The 18871-nt window shown below is 42.0% G+C and overlaps 1 protein-coding gene across 2 annotated transcripts in view; it reads right to left on the bottom strand.

The window, feature by feature from the left end:
• Window positions 1-18871, bottom strand: part of TMEM9 (transmembrane protein 9) — a 245839-nt gene that overhangs the window by 183331 nt on the left and 43637 nt on the right. For both annotated transcript variants that reach the window (XM_078641248.1, XM_078641247.1), the window contains exons 2-3: window positions 13835-13942; window positions 12672-12763 (exon numbers count right to left, since the gene is read on the bottom strand). In XM_078641248.1, coding sequence (XP_078497374.1) covers window positions 12672-12763; window positions 13835-13903 — 161 coding nt within the window. In that variant the 5' untranslated portion in view covers window positions 13904-13942. The remainder of the gene's footprint in view (window positions 1-12671; window positions 12764-13834; window positions 13943-18871) is intronic.

The raw sequence follows: 18871 nt of genomic DNA, 5'->3' as shown, positions 1-18871 counted from the left end.
TCGGCGTCAGTTAAACCCCTCTCTGAGACGCTGCTGCCCGCCCTCGAAGGTGTCCTGGGACCTGTCAGCAGATTCCCCCTTCCAGCTTGGTTCAACATTGCAATCTCAAGGACAGTGTCCCCGTCACTCTCTTCGGTATCTGGTTCTTCCACTAAATGAGCTTCCACCCATGCCCTTATGCTTGTCAGCAACTCGCCTTTCCTGGCACCTTTGTTAAAGAATACCCCTTGTTCCTGACACCATTCTTTGAGTTGGGTCACAGTATAGGATTCTAGCTCTTTAAAATTCAATTCCATCTTTATTATGGAATAAAATAAACACTCAGGAGAGAACCAAGAAGTGTGACCTGAGGTTAACCACCACCCACCACCAGAAATAAATTTGGAAAAAAACAAAATTCAAATTAGGAGGGCCGCAAGGAGAAAACTCCTGGTGTAGGTCAGTGTATTGCGTTGAATTACTAATGAGTAGCTGCAACCAGGTCAGAATCCCACCGCTAGGCACCAATCCGTTAGAACCTGGGGTAGCCTGGCCTAGGGCAAGACATGCATTTCAGAGGCACAAGTGTGAAGGTTGCAAACCACCCAATAGTAAAACCACGCAATAACACACTGAAAAGATAACGCTACACCAAATTGTGGAAAAAATAAGCACTGCTTTATAAAAATATAGCTCTACTCTTTGGTTTAGAAATGCAGTTTAGTATTTTACAGCTTGCTTTGCGAATAGTTGAGATTACTTTCCAGATTACCAAATCAATACATTACTTGCATCAACAGTACAATTTCAATATATATTCAGCTTCAGTAGGAATCACAATTTCATTACTTTACAGTTCAATAAAGAGGGGGAAGCAGAACAGTTGCCCACTGAAGACTTCCTCTTTAACTTCCTCCACGAATACCCCTCTGCTTCATACACTTTACAGTAAAGAGGGTACAACTCCTGAGCAATTGACTAGAGCAGGGAAGATCAATAACCTCAGTTACGCTGGGGACACCCAGGCAAGATCAAAACGAGGTAGGTTTCCCCCAGGTAGTCAATCCCAAAGATAGCACACTGAAGAATGGCTGGGATCACTCCTCCAACACCTTTCTATTAGGCTCTTCAGGTTCCTGTCGACCTAAAACCCTTGTTGATAAGCTGTGAGGGTTCTGGAAATCCCCTCTGGTATCAGAGACTCTATCTGACTGAAGAGGCTCCCTGTCCTCTGATTTCCCACCCCCCCACTCTCCTTACTTTGTTGAGGGTCCCCTTGTCGCGCTGCACAGGAAAGCTGGGAGTAGGGGGGCACAAGGAGCAAAGGGAGGGCTTCTGTGGGCCAGCTCGCCTTCCCCGCCGTTTCCCTCCGTCCAGCTTCGTTCCCTTAACACAGCGCTGGGCGAGGGGCTCCTGAAGCAGAAAGATACGAGGGCGCTTCTCGCCTCCTCCGTTGACGAAAGGCTTCTCCGCCTCCCGCCGGGTCTTTACCACAGGGTCCGCCGGCCTCCCACTGAGCCTGCGCGTCTTCTAGACGCTTTCCGTTTTGTATCCCAGGCCGCCTGTAAACCGAGGCGACTCGCCTCAGAGACACGCACTCTACTCTCGGCCACGCCTCCCGCAGGCCTCGCCTCCTTGGATCCGCTTCCACAACCACAGAGCTAGGCAGCGCGGGCGCGAGGGACTAGTGTTCCCGCTTGGCGCCGCGCTGTCACCGCTCCTATGCCGCAGTCTCTCCCCTCACCTGGCTCCACAGGAAGCACTCTCCAGAGCGGAACGCTCACTCCCCCAGATCACCAAGGCTCGGTAGTCACTCGTCTCCCCCTCAGAGCTTCGAGGGAAACACAGGGCACATCACCGGGCTTGAAGCTGCTTCCTCCACAACGCTGGTAGGTGAAGCACTGCCAGAAGGAGATTAGGGAAGTCTCCCAGCAAGAGCGTCCCGACAGGGATCAATGGGGCCAAGGTTTAGAAGGGGCTTCCACCACAAGTAGATCGATCTCTTCAGCAGAAGAAGGTGGTTGGGAGGGATTGGTCAGGGGTAGAAGGGGGAACGTCTCCCTGTAGTGGCTGTCTGTCACAAGGACAAACTAACTGCTCCCCGTGCGTCCTCCTCCTTTCACCACTGCCTCACTCCTCCACTCTCTGGTCAACACAAAATGGCCTCTCAACCCCTGCCCTTTTATAGACAACCCTCATAGAGTCTAGTAGGGTCCAGAAGGTTCTGGAAGGCCTAAGGTTATCCTATGGGGCTGTCTAAGATGTGGCAGTTGGAAACAGTTAAGGCCCTCCATTTTGTGAATTACAGCAGTTTCCTGACAGAACAGGCCTCTGGGCCCAAGGTGAAAAACTATGAGGGACAAAAGAACACCTATCCCCTTGGCCAACACCTTTAAAAACTAGTGGACACAAAAATTATTAAGGGTATGAGGGGCAAAAAGGGGGCAAAATAAATAATAAATTGGAGGGACTACGTCAAAAGCCAGACAGGTCTAACACACTCCATTTACAAATACATTCTATTAACCCTGTAATGTGCAACTGCATTTCTGAAAAACATATTGTTTCAATTATTCATTGTCTAATTTAAGCCTGTAACTTCTTTGCAAAGGATAATCGTTAGAAAGATCAAACTCCTATATCCAGGCCAACTCAACTCATCAATTTATAAAATGTGAAATTGCTGCTCGTCGTGTAATTTCTTTACACAGGTATATCAATTCTTTCTCTTGATATAGATTCAAATGCTCTAAATCTAAACATGCCCTAATAATCTATTTTAGTTCAACTTTTAATTTGGGGATATTTATTGGTCCCTCTTGCTCAGGTTCTGGATTAACTATCTGCACAGTGTTCTCTGTCTTTTTAATCCCTGTTGATACTTCAAATCACAGTGGAACAATTCCTTCTTCAAACAAATGTTTTACCCCCGGTGCGACAGATGTTGTAAAATCAATAATTCCCCCATCGGGTGACCATTCTGAAGTGGTCTCCATTCAATAATCTGTGAATTCGGAGAAGTCGGAATAAATCCTGATGTTTGAAAACCTCCTACACCACCTTGAGCCTGTAGAGTCAGGTTAACATTTATTGGGGTATTCGCACTTGGTCAAGGCACTGTTTGTTACACAGTTGCTGGTTGCGGTACTTGCACCGGACCATTCGTAACAGATGTAGTTATTACAGGTGGAATAATAGTCTGTGGTTGAGTAACACATGGTGGGGAAATCTGAAGTTTTTGAAGAGGTCTCGGAACTTGAACTACGCTAGTTTCTACAGGGGCAGTAGCCATCGTACTGCTCGTAATGGCATAATTTCCAGTACTACCAGTTACAGTTGCATAAGGCGGGACGTACGGCTAACATTTCCTCTAAAATATCATCCCCTGAATTACTAGCGGTCTCATTCTTTTTTCATTTGACTCTTTTTCTTTTTCCCTATGTCTTTGTCATCTTCCCAATCTCTTGTATTTCTGTGGAAATAGCTGGATGCAATCTAGTCCCTTCAAGTATGGCTTTCCTCCATCTATGCTGTTTTCCATCCCACCAAGCATCTGCATTGCGCATTGCTCTTTTTGTCTTTTTGTGTTATTTTTCCCTTTCTTTCTTTTGTGCAACTGTCTCCCACATATTTAAAGCTTCATATTGAGTGGATCTAGGGAGAGGCTTAATTTTGCACAATTGTCCTTTCAATTTCTCAATACTTCTAGTCTCAAAGGTACCATGTTTTGGACATTTTAATCAACCTTCTTTCTCTGCAATTCTGCACCATAGACAAAGCCATAAACATGTATATAATCCCAATTTAGCTGTCATGTAACGTGGAAATGTACTCTCGGGAGGTGCCTCTTTGCCTTCCTGTATCAGAACTGTAACATCATCCTTTATACAACTCCTAAATGCCTTAAAGCATTTCTTGATTATTTTACTCCAATTCTGTCACAGTTGTTATTTATAAAAATCCTATTAACAAATCCCATTGTGGTATTCACACAACCACTGACCAATAACAGCGTGGCACCCTGACATCACCAACCAATCACTGCGTGAATGTACAGCATCCAAGCTCAGTACAAAACACTATGTGACATATGATCTCACTCCTTGCAGCAGCTCACTCTCCTTTACAATTTCTCTGGTACTTGCATAAGGCAACAAAAATCTTTAAAACAACAATTTCTAAACATAACAATTCTTGCTTGCTCTTTTAAAGAAAACGATATAACTTCAACAACGGAAATACTAAGTTTTTTACAGCCTCCGACTTTTAGCACACAAAAAGAATTTCAAATTTGTAAGTGATATGTAAGTAATATGAGGACCAGCGTGTAATCACCCTAATCAATGCAGCTTCACCCTTTGCGCAATCAGTTTCTGCTAACATAGAACAATATTAGTACAATCACAACAGGTCATTAGTGTCCCTATCTCAATTGGGTAGGTGACGGTACCTCTCACTCTGCACCACAAAACCTGCAAACAAGATATACCATTTGACGATGGCTACCCACGTCCAATATGGAGCTCTTAAACCTCTTTGCATACAAACACTAAACATATCCATTCATCCAACCATTTACTCTCATCTTAATAACAGACCAGTAAACACAATTACAATAAGCAACACATCACCCTATTAATACTCACACCTCCACAACAGCAACAACCTTCGCAAATAGCACCTGGTCAATTTTCAAGCTGTGTGCATTTGATTTCAAGATTCAAGTTTTTTTATTCTAACTTGGGCAATTATTTTATAGCTCCCTGTTTAAGGTGAAAACCATACCTCTCCTACATGAAAACTGATACTGTGGAGTTGAGGCAAAATTTTTATAATATGGTTCAACCTTTTCTTACCGTCAATTACAGGCTTAAGCCCCGTTTCCGCGCTGGCTTCTGAGTATAACTCGCTTCAGGTGATGGAACCTTATTTTAAATCAGGAGCTATTTCATCATAATAAATTAAATCACAATGACAGTTCTAAGTTGAGTCAATGATGAGAGTTTCAAAAGTTTAAAAAGTTTATTTCTCATTAAGAGTTTAGTAAGATTCTTTTTGTTCTTTTTATTCAGGTTAGTCAATAAATTCAAGTAAGATTACAGACGTGCCGTAAACTTTTGGTAAGAACAAAACATCAAATAATGTATCAAGTGTGTTCTATAAAGGACAAATTCCATATTCTAAAGAACAGGAAATTTAATTAAAGCATACAAATTTCCAATTAAGAGTAGCTCATGAATCTCAGAAGAGTCTCAATAATTCGAGCAAATAAGCACAGAGCTATAGTGGCAATCTGTAAAAATCGAGCAGCAATAATAAGGCAAAGAATGAACAACAGCAGCGGAAGCCACAGATGTCAGTCAATTTCAAGAAGAAAATGGGATTAATGTCTGTGAATCCCTGTGGAATGAGAGTTGAGACTACATTAGGAACACACACCAATATATAAAGGAACAATATATGTTGTAAAACATTGTATCAGGCCTCTCCTCTTCAGATCCAATCAGGCAGCAGCATTCGTTTGAGTTTAGCTCTTACTTTCCCACCAAATAACATGAAGCTTCTAAATTTTTTAGCACAAAGTTTGTTATAGACATCTTATTTATGTAGGTTATTTTTTTTTTATAAGCCTCCATTCGCATAGTTATCAAACACAGTTTAACCTTCTACAATTAAATGTTCCATTGCATAAACAATGAACTATGCTAAAAAAGAGGAATATCAACTTTCAAAATACTGTTTTAAAATATACAACTATTCTATTAAAGCATTAGGTGAAATATGGAAAAAATAGGACGTTTGGTTATCATAGTAATATGTGTCTTAGCAAAATTTAATAGAATTGATAAACTGGAACATACTCCAGTTATGGTGAATATTTCTAAGCATGTCACATTAACCCCTTATATGCCAAGGACATAACAGTTACATCCTCGGCTGTGGTGCTGGTGTGCCGAGGACGTAAATGTTACGTCCTCTGCACACCACCCAGAAATCCCTCAGAGGGATTTTCTTTTTAGTTTTGGGAGCCATTAAAAAAAATATATAATGACGATGGTGCACATGCCGCGCTGATGTCATTGCATTGAAAGTGATAATGAAATGAGCAAATTGGCTCATTCCAGTTACACTGCTTTGTTGCTCTAGGGGCTATCTCAGCCCTCCGAGCACGATGGCAGACGTGAGAGGTATCACTGAAAAGGGGAAAATCTCCCCTTTCCAAAGGTGTCACTCCCTAGTAGATCCCTGATTGAAGATTGTTGCAGGAGGGTGATCCCAAAGCAAAAATCCACTCCAGAAGGTATCAGGGAGGGGGAAGCGGGTCCTTGAGCAAGGGCTTTTGCTCCCCCCATATTTTTTGGGCCACAAGTGAGGTATCATTTTAATCTGGAGATTGAGGAGAACGCTGTGTGGAAGGGAATTTATGCCAGCTCTGTGATCCCACACAGAAATGGGAGTAAATGTGATTTTCTAAGCTACATTTTAGGTTTGAAGGGGTTTTGGGTAATAAAACTTTGGGGGATCCACGCAAGCCACACATCCTTGGACTCCCCAGGGTGTCTAGTTTTCAGAAATGTCTGGGTTTGGTTGATTTCCCTAGATAACTACCAAGCTTGGGACCAAAACCGAAAGGGCCCCCTTGCAAAACCAGGTTGTTTTGTGATCAATAATATTGATGTCCCCAAAATAAACTTTGGGCCCTTCCATGTCGCAGGCATTTGGCCCACCCACCAAAGAGAGGTACCATGTTTATCTGGAGACTCAGGGAAATGCTGGTGGAAGTTTGTGGCTCCCCACAGATTCCAGAACTTTCCATCACAGAAATGTGAAGAACATTTTTGTTTTCTTGTTTTACAAAGTTTGAGGTTTGCAAGAGTTTCTGGGTAACAGAACCTGGTGGGAGCCACACAAGCCACCCTATCCTGGATTCCTCTGGTGTCTAGTTTTCAAAAATGTACATTTTTATCGGGAGACTGGGGGGGGGGGGGACACAGAATAGTAGAACAAGTGTTATTGCCAATTGTCTTTCTATTCATTTCTGCCTTACAAATGTAAGACAGTGGGTGAAAAAGAAATCATTTAGAAATATACTCTCATATGCTAATATAAGTACCCAAAAAATCAGGGAGGTGCAAAGAGCCACTGCTTCTAAACTCCATACCTTGTTCCCATTATGGAAACACATAGGTCTCCTTGATACCTATTTTTCACTCTTTATATTTTACCAAATGAATTGCTGTATACCTGTAAACAACGAAAAACCACTGCAAGGTGCAACTCCGTTATTGGCTCTGGGTACCTCAGGTTCCTATTGAACCTACATGCCCTATATATACCCGTAACCAAAAGGGTCCAGTGGACGTACAGTTTATTGCTTTCAAAAATCTGTCATAGTTAGAAAACGTTACAGGTGAAAATGTAGGCACAAATGGCTGTTTTCAATATGTTTTTATTTTAACTGTTACTTTCTATAGGAAAACATTGAAGGATCTACACAAATGACCCCTTGCTGAATTCAGACTTTTGTCTACTTTTTATACATGTATAGCTTTCCGGATCCTATTATCGGTTTCCCACCCATTTCTACCACTAACGGAAAGGAGGTTGAAAGCACAAAAATAAGTAAAAATAGGCTATATCAAAGTAAAATGCCAACATTGTGTAGAAGTGTTTGGTTTTGTGACAAATGTCTGCCTGTTCCTGAATGCTGAGAAGATGGTAATTTTAGCAGTGCAAACCCTTCGTTGATGCCTTTTGCAAGGAAATAACGAGGTGCTTTCTTCTGAAGCACTTTTTCCCCATTTTCCACCCCAAAAAACAACATTTCGCTGTGTTTGGGGTAATTCCCTGATACCCTTTAGAATCCTCAGGATGTTGGAAAAAAGGGATGCAAATTTAGCACGGATAGCTAATGTGGACAAAAAGTTAAGGGCCTGAGCGCGAACTACCAAAAATATTCAAAAAAAGGCTTAGCACAGGGGCCTGGCAGCGAAGGGGTTAAGGTCAAGCCTCTACATTTCATTAAGCACATTTCAGCATTGTAGAGTTCATTTCTTTTTTTTGTCCTCATAAATGCCACCAGCAGATGTAACCTCTACGTGGGATCACTCCGTGTCACTTGTACTCATGGTTTTACTACGATTCCGCCCTTGATACCATGTGCAGCGCAGTCAGAGATCGCCCAGAGGCAGGCTATTTCTTAGTCCGACTCCCCTGCAACACGTTACCTGGGAGGACCGAGCCTATAATCATTGGACTTTGATTATCTTTCGACCCAAGTTCTTAAAGCTGACCACACTTTACTGGCAGTATCACCGCCACACACCATGTCCGACTGACTTATCATGATAACTTTCCTCAGGCATTCTGCAAATTTTGGAGGAGCCACCGACTTCCACTCTCTACATATTTCTCTCCTTGCGATCACTATGACATAGAAGATAAATTGAGTGACCGAGTAGCCAAGTGGAAGTCCAAAAAAGATTAATCTAGGGCTACAGGTGATTGGTGTTAACAAAACCTCTTCCAAAAAGCCACACACCTGTCTCCAGTAGTTGGTAATTAGTGGGTACTCTAAAAACATATGCAGATCATCGGCTGCTACCAGCTTACACCTTGGACAACAGTATCTCTCAGCTGATAGCCTGGTAAGCTTGGCCGGAGTCCAATACACCCTGTATATTGTGAATAAATGATTCCTCCTGAGATTGGCTGGTTTAATTGTCTTTTGTGATATTACAAATGAATCTGTCCAAATTTTCCTGGTCTCCTCTGGGTTTTCAGCTAGATCTCCACTCCAAAGGTGGGATATTTCAGATGTTAGAGTGTCCTTTGCCCCAATCAGAGTGTTATACCAGAAGGCTACCTCCCGTCTCCAGACAGTACCTCTTTCAATAAGGTCTAGGAACTGGGGCTCCTCCTGCGACCCCCATTCTTGTCTCCCCCACCATGAGGACAACTGGTAAAACTTGAATCTTGTTATAGAGCCCCCAGTTAGATTTACTAATGATTCCCAGTCAAGCAGTTGGAAGTTATTGCTGAGATCTGCCCACTTTACCAAACCCGCCTCTCTCAATGGAGTTGCCAATCTGTCTAATAGGCAATCAGGAGTACCGGGTGATTCCCAGATGGGGGCGTGCATATTATAATATGGGATATACGAGACTTTCATGAGATGCAGCCAAGTTTTTAATGCAGCCTGGAGGATTTTCAGGCGGACCTTTTTGTAAAATTTTTGATTGCCAAATTTGATTGCCAAATTTATATAGAAAGAATTCAGAACTGAGTGATTGGTCAGACAACATTGCTTGAAATAAACGACCATGCGAGGAGGAGTCAAGCCTATTCGCCAAAATTCTAAAGTTCTTAATCTGGAAGGCATAACAGTACATCAAAAGATCAGGTAGAGCGAGGCCGCCCAGCTTCAGCCCCCTTCTTAATTTCTTCCAGGCAATTCTGGGTGATTTTGAAGCCCAGATGAATGAACCTATTTTCCCTTGTAGGTTAGCAATGTCTTTATGGTCGAATAATAATGGTATATTGTTAAACAAGAATGTTATTTTAGGGAGAATGGTCATTTTTATAAGGTTCACTCTTCCATAGATGTTTAAAGGTAGAGTCACCCACCTCGATAGTAGCTTACTGACTTCCTTTACTACCACCTGCCAGCTGGTTTTGGCGGTGTCAGCTAGTTTATGTGTAAGCTGTATTCCTAAATACCTCATTTTTTGTTTGACGCCCTGTACTGGGGGGGTAGTATTCCAACTCATAATTTCCGTCTTCTCCTTATTTATTTTATAACCCGAGACCCTTCCAAAGTCTTCTGACAGTTTAAATAATAAGGGGGTCGATTCTTTGGGGTTAGTGGTGTACAGGAGAAGATCGTCTGCATATAATGCAGTCTTAAGTTCAACTTCCCCCATTTTAAAGGGCAGAATATTGGGGTCTGATCTCAAGTAACATACAAAAGGCTCTATGTAAACATCAAACAATAAGGGGGAAAGGGGACAACCCTGCCTTGTGCCTCTGGAGATGTTAAACCAAATAAGGATCCTCAGAGGATAGAATCATATAGGCCGATCTCCCTTTTGAACTCCGATCTTAAAATCTTCTCGGGGTTATTAGCTTCCAGGTTAGCAAAAGTAATAAAATCAATAATCCATCAAGATCAGAGAGGCTTTATACCATTATACCAGGTCGACAGCTCAATGAACTTACCTTTCAGGTTTTGGGGGCTATAGACATCGCAGAAGAAAGACGCCTCCCTCTTACAATAGTGGCGATAGATGCCGCTAAGGCGTTCAACCTGGTAAATTGGGTTTTTCTTTGGGAGACAATGGTTAGGATGGGGTTCCCACCCATATTTGTGGAGGGAATTAAATCTTTATATAAGAACTCTTGTGCAAGAGTCTTGATTAATGGCGGTTGTAGTGTTCATTTCTATTTAAGATACAACTTGCATTTAAGTGTGTCTGCAGTCTAAACAAATAACTTTGGGGCCCATTAGGATGGCGGAAGGACCACAACTGCCAGGCCAGCACTGGCGGTCCTTCCGCCATCATACATTGATATTCCCACCGCCGAATTAGGATGGCGGTGGGAATCTCAATCTGTCTGCAGCGATAGGAAAGTCCGTCCGCCACCAGTCCGCCAGAAGCAATCAGTCTGATTGCTTGGCGGACGGACAAGGGGGCATGAAATGGCGGCGGTGCCTAGCAGGCACCGCTAGCCAGAATACAATGCTGGCATCAGCCAGCCTTTCCATGGTGGTGGAACAGCCATGGAAAGGCTGGGGCTGGCGGAGGTTGGATTCGGGGCCCGTTGAGGGCCCCCTCTGTGTTGGGGAGGGGGTGCACTGGGCAGGATACCCATGGTACCTCGTGCATTTCCATGCACTAAGTGGCATGAACCGCAGGAAAATGCAGTGCATGCCATATTAACATTGCATACGGTGCTGCAGCCAGCCCGCTGTCCTCAATGTTAAGTACCCAGGATGCATCAACATCCTAATTGCAGTGGTTGGACCGCCTCATGTCTGGCGGGTGGTCCCGAACATCGCAATGAGTCCCTATGTCTGCATAGTGCAGGCTGCACATTTAAAATCTGTGTCATTTCATCTTTAAATTTTACGTTAATCATTGCACACATAACTGTTATTTTAAATGATTTGTTTTAATTAATTAGCTTCTTCAATTTCTCCGAAACGGACATTCCCCACCTATCTAGCCTTATATTACTAGTCCTGCTAAATGCATTGGCATACCCCTTATAGTACAGCAAAGTGAAAGCTAATATGATGTTCTATGTGCTGTGAAGCAAGCCATTACCTCTAACTAGGGCACCGATTCCGCGCCCAATCACACAGACTGGCAGCATAAGCTATGGGACACTGTTGGCATGGAAAAAAAAATTACGGCCTCATTGACAGCCAGGCTACCGCTACCCACGAGAAAATGGACTAAAGACATGCTGGGGATCCGTGGTTCCCCCCACAGAGGCAATGTCACCAATCCCCAGGTGCGTCCCTAAGTCTCCCTCCCTCCCAGCACCTCCCCCTTCCTGTTATTGACTTCGGACTAGCTGTTCCTTCTTATTGAACCTCACCGGCCATTGGATATAGGTGAGCCTATCATATGTGTATTGCGATGAAACCAAATAAAGATAGATTTGAAAAATAAAGTAGCTTGAAAATCATTTATTGACTCAATTGTGTGTTCATTTACATTAATTAGAGTAACCAAACTAATGTGTGGAATAGATGGTAGAGGTTATAAGAAATAAAGGCCCCACAGGTACAGTAATAGAGTAACAAGAAAATATGTCATCAGCACCACTAAGGTAGCCTTGGGCGAAGTACTACGCTACGCTCGAGTAGTTTGCGAAGTTTGCGTACTTCGAACTACGGGAATTGCAAATAGCACAGTGCAAACACGCGTAGCGTAGCGGTCATTTTTTGCTTGCTCGTGGTCCCCAACGTCAAGTTGGCGACCGCGAATGAGCAAAACGACATCCTGGCGAGACTTTTTCCTCGTTCGCGATCGGCAACATCAAGTTGCTGATCACAAGCGTGGAAAATATACCTGCCAGCGAGATTCTCAACGCTGGGAGTTCAGGTTTCTCTCGAGACCGCTCGCAATGAGAAACTAACAGTCCGCATTGAGAAAGCTGCCGCTCGAGTAGACATCTACTCGAGCAGCAGAAAATGACCTCTTGCACTGTGCAAGATGCGGTTTGCACTGATTGCACAGTGCGGACAAGCATCCGGCACTGTGCAATCAGTGCGAACAACTTTTTTCACAGTGCACTACGCAGTTCGCGTAGCTCACGTAGTGCGAAGTGCACTTCGCGTAGCCACGCATAGCGCTACTACACGAACTACGCCCAGGGTTACACTTAGGTCTTTTACCTGAGGAAATCAACTAAAATACCAACATGAAGTGCCGAATCAAGTAGTACCAAGCGCTCAAGTATTTTCATTTAGTAACGGAGATGCCTGGAGTGCTTTTCTTGGCATCCTATCACCCTGATAATTTAGAGTCTCACCCCCTCAATTGACACGATGTAATATCAGGCAAGGAATCTTATCCATAAACTGTGGTGCACATTTGATAGCAGCTCTGACAGTGTAAAAACATACTTCAAAGTAATATGATCGGCTTATAGATTCATCCAATATAAGGAGGCTTACTTACCAGTCCTTTTGGGATACATTGTCTTTGTAAATCTGTCCGCTGATATTTCGGTATTGAGGGCAGATGCACTTGCATCGGTTGTCTTTAGACTTCTACAATGTAAAGTAGAGGGAAAAGTGAGGGAAAATCAAGAGGTTTAAAAGGAAAGGAGATAATCATCAAAATAGAGGGGCATTTGCAGAGTATTACATAAATAAGTGTAAAACCTTCGGGTAAAAGTTCAGAAAGTTTCTGAGATACAGAAATTCTAACACAAAGTTCTAATGGTTTGTGGATTTTATTTGCCCTATACCATTCAGGCAGGATGGTTTGAGAGGCTAAGACTGGGATTCCTCGACTTCTAACATTATTGCTGAATTGTTTAGGTAATGGCCACAGGGTTCCTTGTTTGTCAAAGCTGAAGTGGGGTGGCTTAGGTGGTTGGTACAGGCTTGATGGGTTTTATTAATTAGACAGAATGGATTTGGTTATGGGCACATGGATTGCTTACCTTTCACCATAAAATCTAATAGTGTTTGACTGATATTGACGTACCTCTATTTTTACAAAAGCAAGCCTGGAAAACTTAGCGGACTGCCACAGAGCCCTTTGCATCAAGGCCAGATAAATCAGGAGGATCCTTGGCTTTTATCAATAAGGCTGGTGGACTCAAGGCTTAAAACCTTTTGCAAAGGCTATCTTGTACTTGCTTTTTAGGTCTTAATTGGTGCCTATAGCATTAGAGGAATTGACATCAATTTATAGGATTTAATCTAGGAGGCAGGGTGACTCGATGTTAAGGCTGAACATCGTAGAGTAGATAATATCCATCTACTCTGGTCGCTGGTGAAACAGATAATTTGTGCAATATAAACGTCAAAGTGATGCACGACTACCTGCTTGCTGTGTTATTATAGAGTGATATTGTCGGTGTTACAAATGTCAGTGCTCAGGAGGAACCAGTCTTTTTGCACTTGTTGAGGTTCTCTGGATGCATGCAGAGTTAACAGGACAAGAGGGTTAGAAGTGAGCGTCCACTCTAACAGAAGACAGAGGTGTAATACTAATGGCCAATTTACCACTCCTAGACAACAAAGTGCTTTGTAAGCAGGTAGATGGATTCCCACTTGAGGTACAGTTCGTATCCCAGCACTATGAAAAAGTCTATCTTTATTGCTGGATACCTCGTTGTCCTGTGCCAGTGTCAGCACAAAGAGAGAGCTCATCAACACCATAAGAGGCAAGAGCGTCATCCTGCTCAAGAGGACAGTGGACGATCTCTGGCAATGTATCTGAAAGAGAAAACAAATGGGGAGTATTAGTGCTGATGGCAGCTTGGGCCCTCATTTTCACAATCCTTTCCCACAATTATGCAATCTATTATTGTACCCAATATGCTTCTGTTTGCACCCAAAGCTTCGAGCTGCTAAACCACAATGACAGCCCAGCCGGCTTCCTTCTTTAACCTAACTGTGGGGTGCTGAAAATCTCCTTTTCTCCCTCTGCTACACTTCCTTAAACAGTCAAAAATGAGAGTAATTACAAGCAGGCTAGGTCCAGGATGATGTGATAGCCAAGACTTGAAAAGGCCACAGGCCCACATGCTGGATATGGGACAAAACACGTTAGCCGTGAAACCACAAGACTAAAAGCCATAAAATTTGGTTAAAAAGCAATCAAAACAAGAAAGAACTTTATTATTTTTTCTTGCTGAAGTTAAAATTAATTTAATGTAATTTGTGCAACTGTAATGCTTTATCATACCTAACGCTATTGTAGCTCCTATTAAACTCCTGGCGGTTACATCCTATATATGTATGGTTAGAAGCTACTGGCAGTGATGGCTTTACACAGATTCACCAGAGCTGCACACATACACCAACCATATACTGATAGTTGTGCAATCGCTCAAGGCTATAAAGCTAGATTTTAGGGTTCTAACACCCTTATCTCATCATGATTCATTCAGACAACAAATGACATACCAATGAACGAAGAACTGGGAAGACATATAGATTCGTGCATATGCATTTAAAGAACAAGATTACATTGGGACAAGGAGAGAAATAACACACAACAGCAAACATGCCTACAACTAGGACAGGGAAATCATTGACACAGGTGTTGGATGGAATGCATTTTGGGACAAGCAGTATATGGACACTGGGAATGGGCACTCCAACACTTGGTTACGAGCTACCATGTTGTAACGAGGAGACATGCTTACTAGTCCAGGGAAAACAAGGACTCAGAGACATGGGAGACAGAAGAATATGGAGCACTTACATCGAAGTAAGGTATTCTCTCACAATGGAACACATCCATACTCCAGGATACCTTGAACATGGTCTCAAATTGGTTAGGGAGGCATACATTCAGGGACCCCAAGGCATGGCAAAAAGTTCAGGAAAAACATGGGCAGGTACCAAAAACAAACAACCAGTAAGAAAAGAAAAAGTATCACACCAGGAAAGTAAATTACACTAAACATGGAGAGACATTCGGGGGACTGAAGGATGTGTCAACACTGGGAAACGTAATATGCCAACATAGGAAAGGGCAAGACACAAGAAATAGGAGAGAGAATCCCACTACCGTACTCCGTCCTGCAGCAAACCCTGCATATAGTCACAAACAAATCATGACAAAATCTCTAGCACTAAGAATCCATGTCTCTGTAGTAAATCACCATATGGGGCACACATAGACATACCGTAGATCTCTGCAACACAACTTTCAATTAGCTGAGGGAGACACATGCCCTCACAAAGTGATTGGAAGAGATAGAGAGATATAGCTCCTTAACTCTAACTGGATCCCCTGAGCTCACATCTGGCAGACACTAAAGTTATGTCACCCAACTTAATCTGATGCTCACATCAATGGAGGGCAATCACGTTCTCCAGTCATGTCTAAAAAGCTTCAAAACGGGATGGCAGAACATTTTCTGATTTTGAACTTACAAACTAGGAAATACCCCCTCATATCACACAACAAAGTCAACCGAGGACTGATACAAAATCTCAAAGTGGAAGCCCATTTTCATCTAATGTTGTTGGGTTTCACTCTTAACAATACCTTGACACTACTTGCTCTCACAAATATAGCGGTCCATACATTAAATAACTACCTTCATTATTTAGAAAAGAATATGCATACGGTCACCAAGTCAGATAAAAAAACAGGCTGCCAATTCCAGGTTCATTTCTAGAAGTGACTGGAAATTTCATCCTGGCTGGTCTACCAAGTATTTCTCTGACTCCTTTCGAGGTGGTTCTCCACTCAAAAGAAAAACTAACTGCAATGAAAAACAATCCTTCACTGTCACGGCAACAATCATGTGCAAATCCCTTCCAGCACAATGGAGGACCTGGCCAGCAATCTAGCTCTTTAGAAGGAGCGTATAAAACCCACATGCTCATACTGCAGTTGAGCTAAATTCCCATTTTGCAATAGCCTAGATTATGCATACCAATCTTCACAAAACTAGACAGATTCTGCTTCTATCCGTATGCCGTTGACCATCTCTGGCAAGTTCACTTGCACTGTGCGCCCTAGGTACTTACATGTTTAAAGTTCGTTTGTACTGCTTCTAGCTATGCTATGTAAAACAATTAAACAAATAAAAACGTAATATAGTATTCTGATGAAACCCATATTGAACACAATTAAAAAGACCACTGCTTCCGTCTGCAAAGCCAAGATTCCATCAGTTAGCCAAAGAGACAATACTTCATTTATCGGATTACACGTTTGGAAATCCCTGCTAATGGAACTCAGATCCTTCAAACAATTCTACAAACTCCTATACTTCCAGGAATTCTAGATTTTGTAGCTCTTCCCTTATCTGTTCTATGCACTGCAGTTGTCAGAAAACCACCAAAAAAGGAAATCAGCCCCGGTATGGTCCATGTATCATTAACACATATATAAAATATCTAACTTGATCCAGTCCGGTTTTTTATTTGACGTCCAGAATATATGCTTCTATTTTATTCATTTCACATACATCCTGTATGAGGTACTGAAAAAAACAACAAAAATATAACTTACTCTTTGCTAATTTCTGAACAAAGTTAAACTTGAATGTGAAACATTTTTAAATTATACCTAATACCATAGTTCATAAGACAGAACATAACAAGTGTTACTATGGCCCATTTTAACAGCACTACATTCATAGACCTCGGAAAGAAGAATGGATGAGTTAGCCTTGCAGAGATTAGAATTGATGACCAACAGCATGTTGGTATATATGATTTTATATATATATATATATATATATATATATATATATATATATATATATATATATATATATATATATATATATATATATATATATATATATATATATATATATATATATATATATATATGAATCCGACTGTGATCCAAAGTTCAAGCATCCGGGTGCTCTTCAGCGGTGCACGCAAGGCGCGGCAGGACCCAGCCGCGTACGTATTTCTTTTGCGGTTTCTCCCGAAGGGGAGAATAGTTCCTTGTGCACTCCCAAGCTTTACAATAACTTTCTTTTACACGTATTGGTTCGTGAATTCTTTAATTATCACAGCAAGCCAGCAACACCTTACGCGTTTCGGTCATGATAGTGATATAAAAATACATTTATGTATAATTGACCGAAAAACTACGTAACCCAGAAATCCCTGTGAATTTAACAGGAAGTGATGCAATGAATTGAATTGTTTTTTTAATACTTTATTTAAACACAAAAAAACATGGTGACGATTTCCTGTGAGCAAGGTCTCCGTAGAGACCGAAACGCGTAAGGTGTTGCTGGCTTGCTGTGATAATTAAAGAATTCACGAACCAATACGTGTAAAAGAAAGTTATTGTAAAGCTTGGGAGTGCACAAGGAACTATTCTCCCCTTCGGGAGAAACCGCAAAAGAAATATATATATATATATATATATATATATATATATGTATATATATATATGTCATATATATATCATATATATATATATATATATATGACATATACATGTCAACAGCAAGCATCAAGCCCAGTGAACTAAGAAAATATATAATTTTTGACAGAGCGAGAACCAGTTAATTGATATTTCTATGCTTAGTGCGTATAGATGAAGGACTGTACTGATAGCCCATATACTCAAGAGATGTGTCCACTGTCAATTCGTGAATAGAATATACACCTTTAACGGTGGTCAGAGGCTAAAATGCCCTGCCAATCCCTGCACAGGATTAATAAACACTGTAAGGATATCTCGGACATCGGCATCCCTGCCACTGCAATCCAATGTGTCTGCAAGAACACATAAGCCTCTGAACATCTCTGCTTCTACCAAAATTAAATGCACTAAAACAGCACATAATATATCAAGATGGTTAAAGAGAATCAACACATCTCATATTTTCTTGCAAGGGATTCACCATGCGTCTTTTTTTGCAAGCAATTAAGTTTTGAGGTTGATCCTGGTGCCTTCATACACTACTGACCAATAGGTAACTTGGCTATTACTCCTTGGCTTTGGAGTGAGCGATCACTACCAGATTCCAGTCTTTTATAAAAGAAACTGCCTTACAGAACCCATCAAGTTGGTTTTTGCTCATCCAAGGAAACAACTGGTGGTAAACAATGTTGGATGACCAGACTTTTTAAGTGGACGCCAAAGATGCCTAGATCTTCAAAATTGTTGACCATGCAAGTTCTCCTAAACAGGCTCTCGTTCTTCAAGTTACAGCGAGGTACAGGATTAAACCCATCCAATCTGAGTAAGTGCGGGTGATGTTGGGGAGAGGATGTAGCCTAACAGCTATACCAGTCGACCCCAAAGCTAGGGAACCCGGTTTGTGTCTTGGCAGAGACGCTCAACATCCTGTGATACTGGGCAAATCACGTAATCTCCACGTGCCTATCAAAAACAAGCATTTGCAATGCAATAGGTCTCGCATTTACGCGACTTTCAGCTATTGGCATTGTAAATGACAATGCCTTTTATTTAGGTTTTAAAAACCAACATGTAAATAAAATACATTTTCATTTACAATGCCAATAGCTCAAACTCGCGTAAATGCGAGACCTAATGCTTGTTCTGCAGATCTGCAGGCTTCATAACTGAGCTGTGCGGACTGCTGTCCGTCCTGGTTTGCTTCTAAGCGCTGTACAGTTTATGACAGGTGTACCTAAGCGCACCGCGCACAGGTGGCCGTGGGAGTGATCGCTGTAGCTTTTTGA

The sequence above is a fragment of the Lissotriton helveticus genome, chromosome 5_1, assembly GCF_964261635.1.
Source record: "Lissotriton helveticus chromosome 5_1, aLisHel1.1, whole genome shotgun sequence".
NCBI lineage: Eukaryota > Metazoa > Chordata > Amphibia > Caudata > Salamandridae > Lissotriton > Lissotriton helveticus.
Note: the sequence above shows the minus strand (reverse complement) of the source record. Positions and strands in the feature narration are given on the sequence as shown.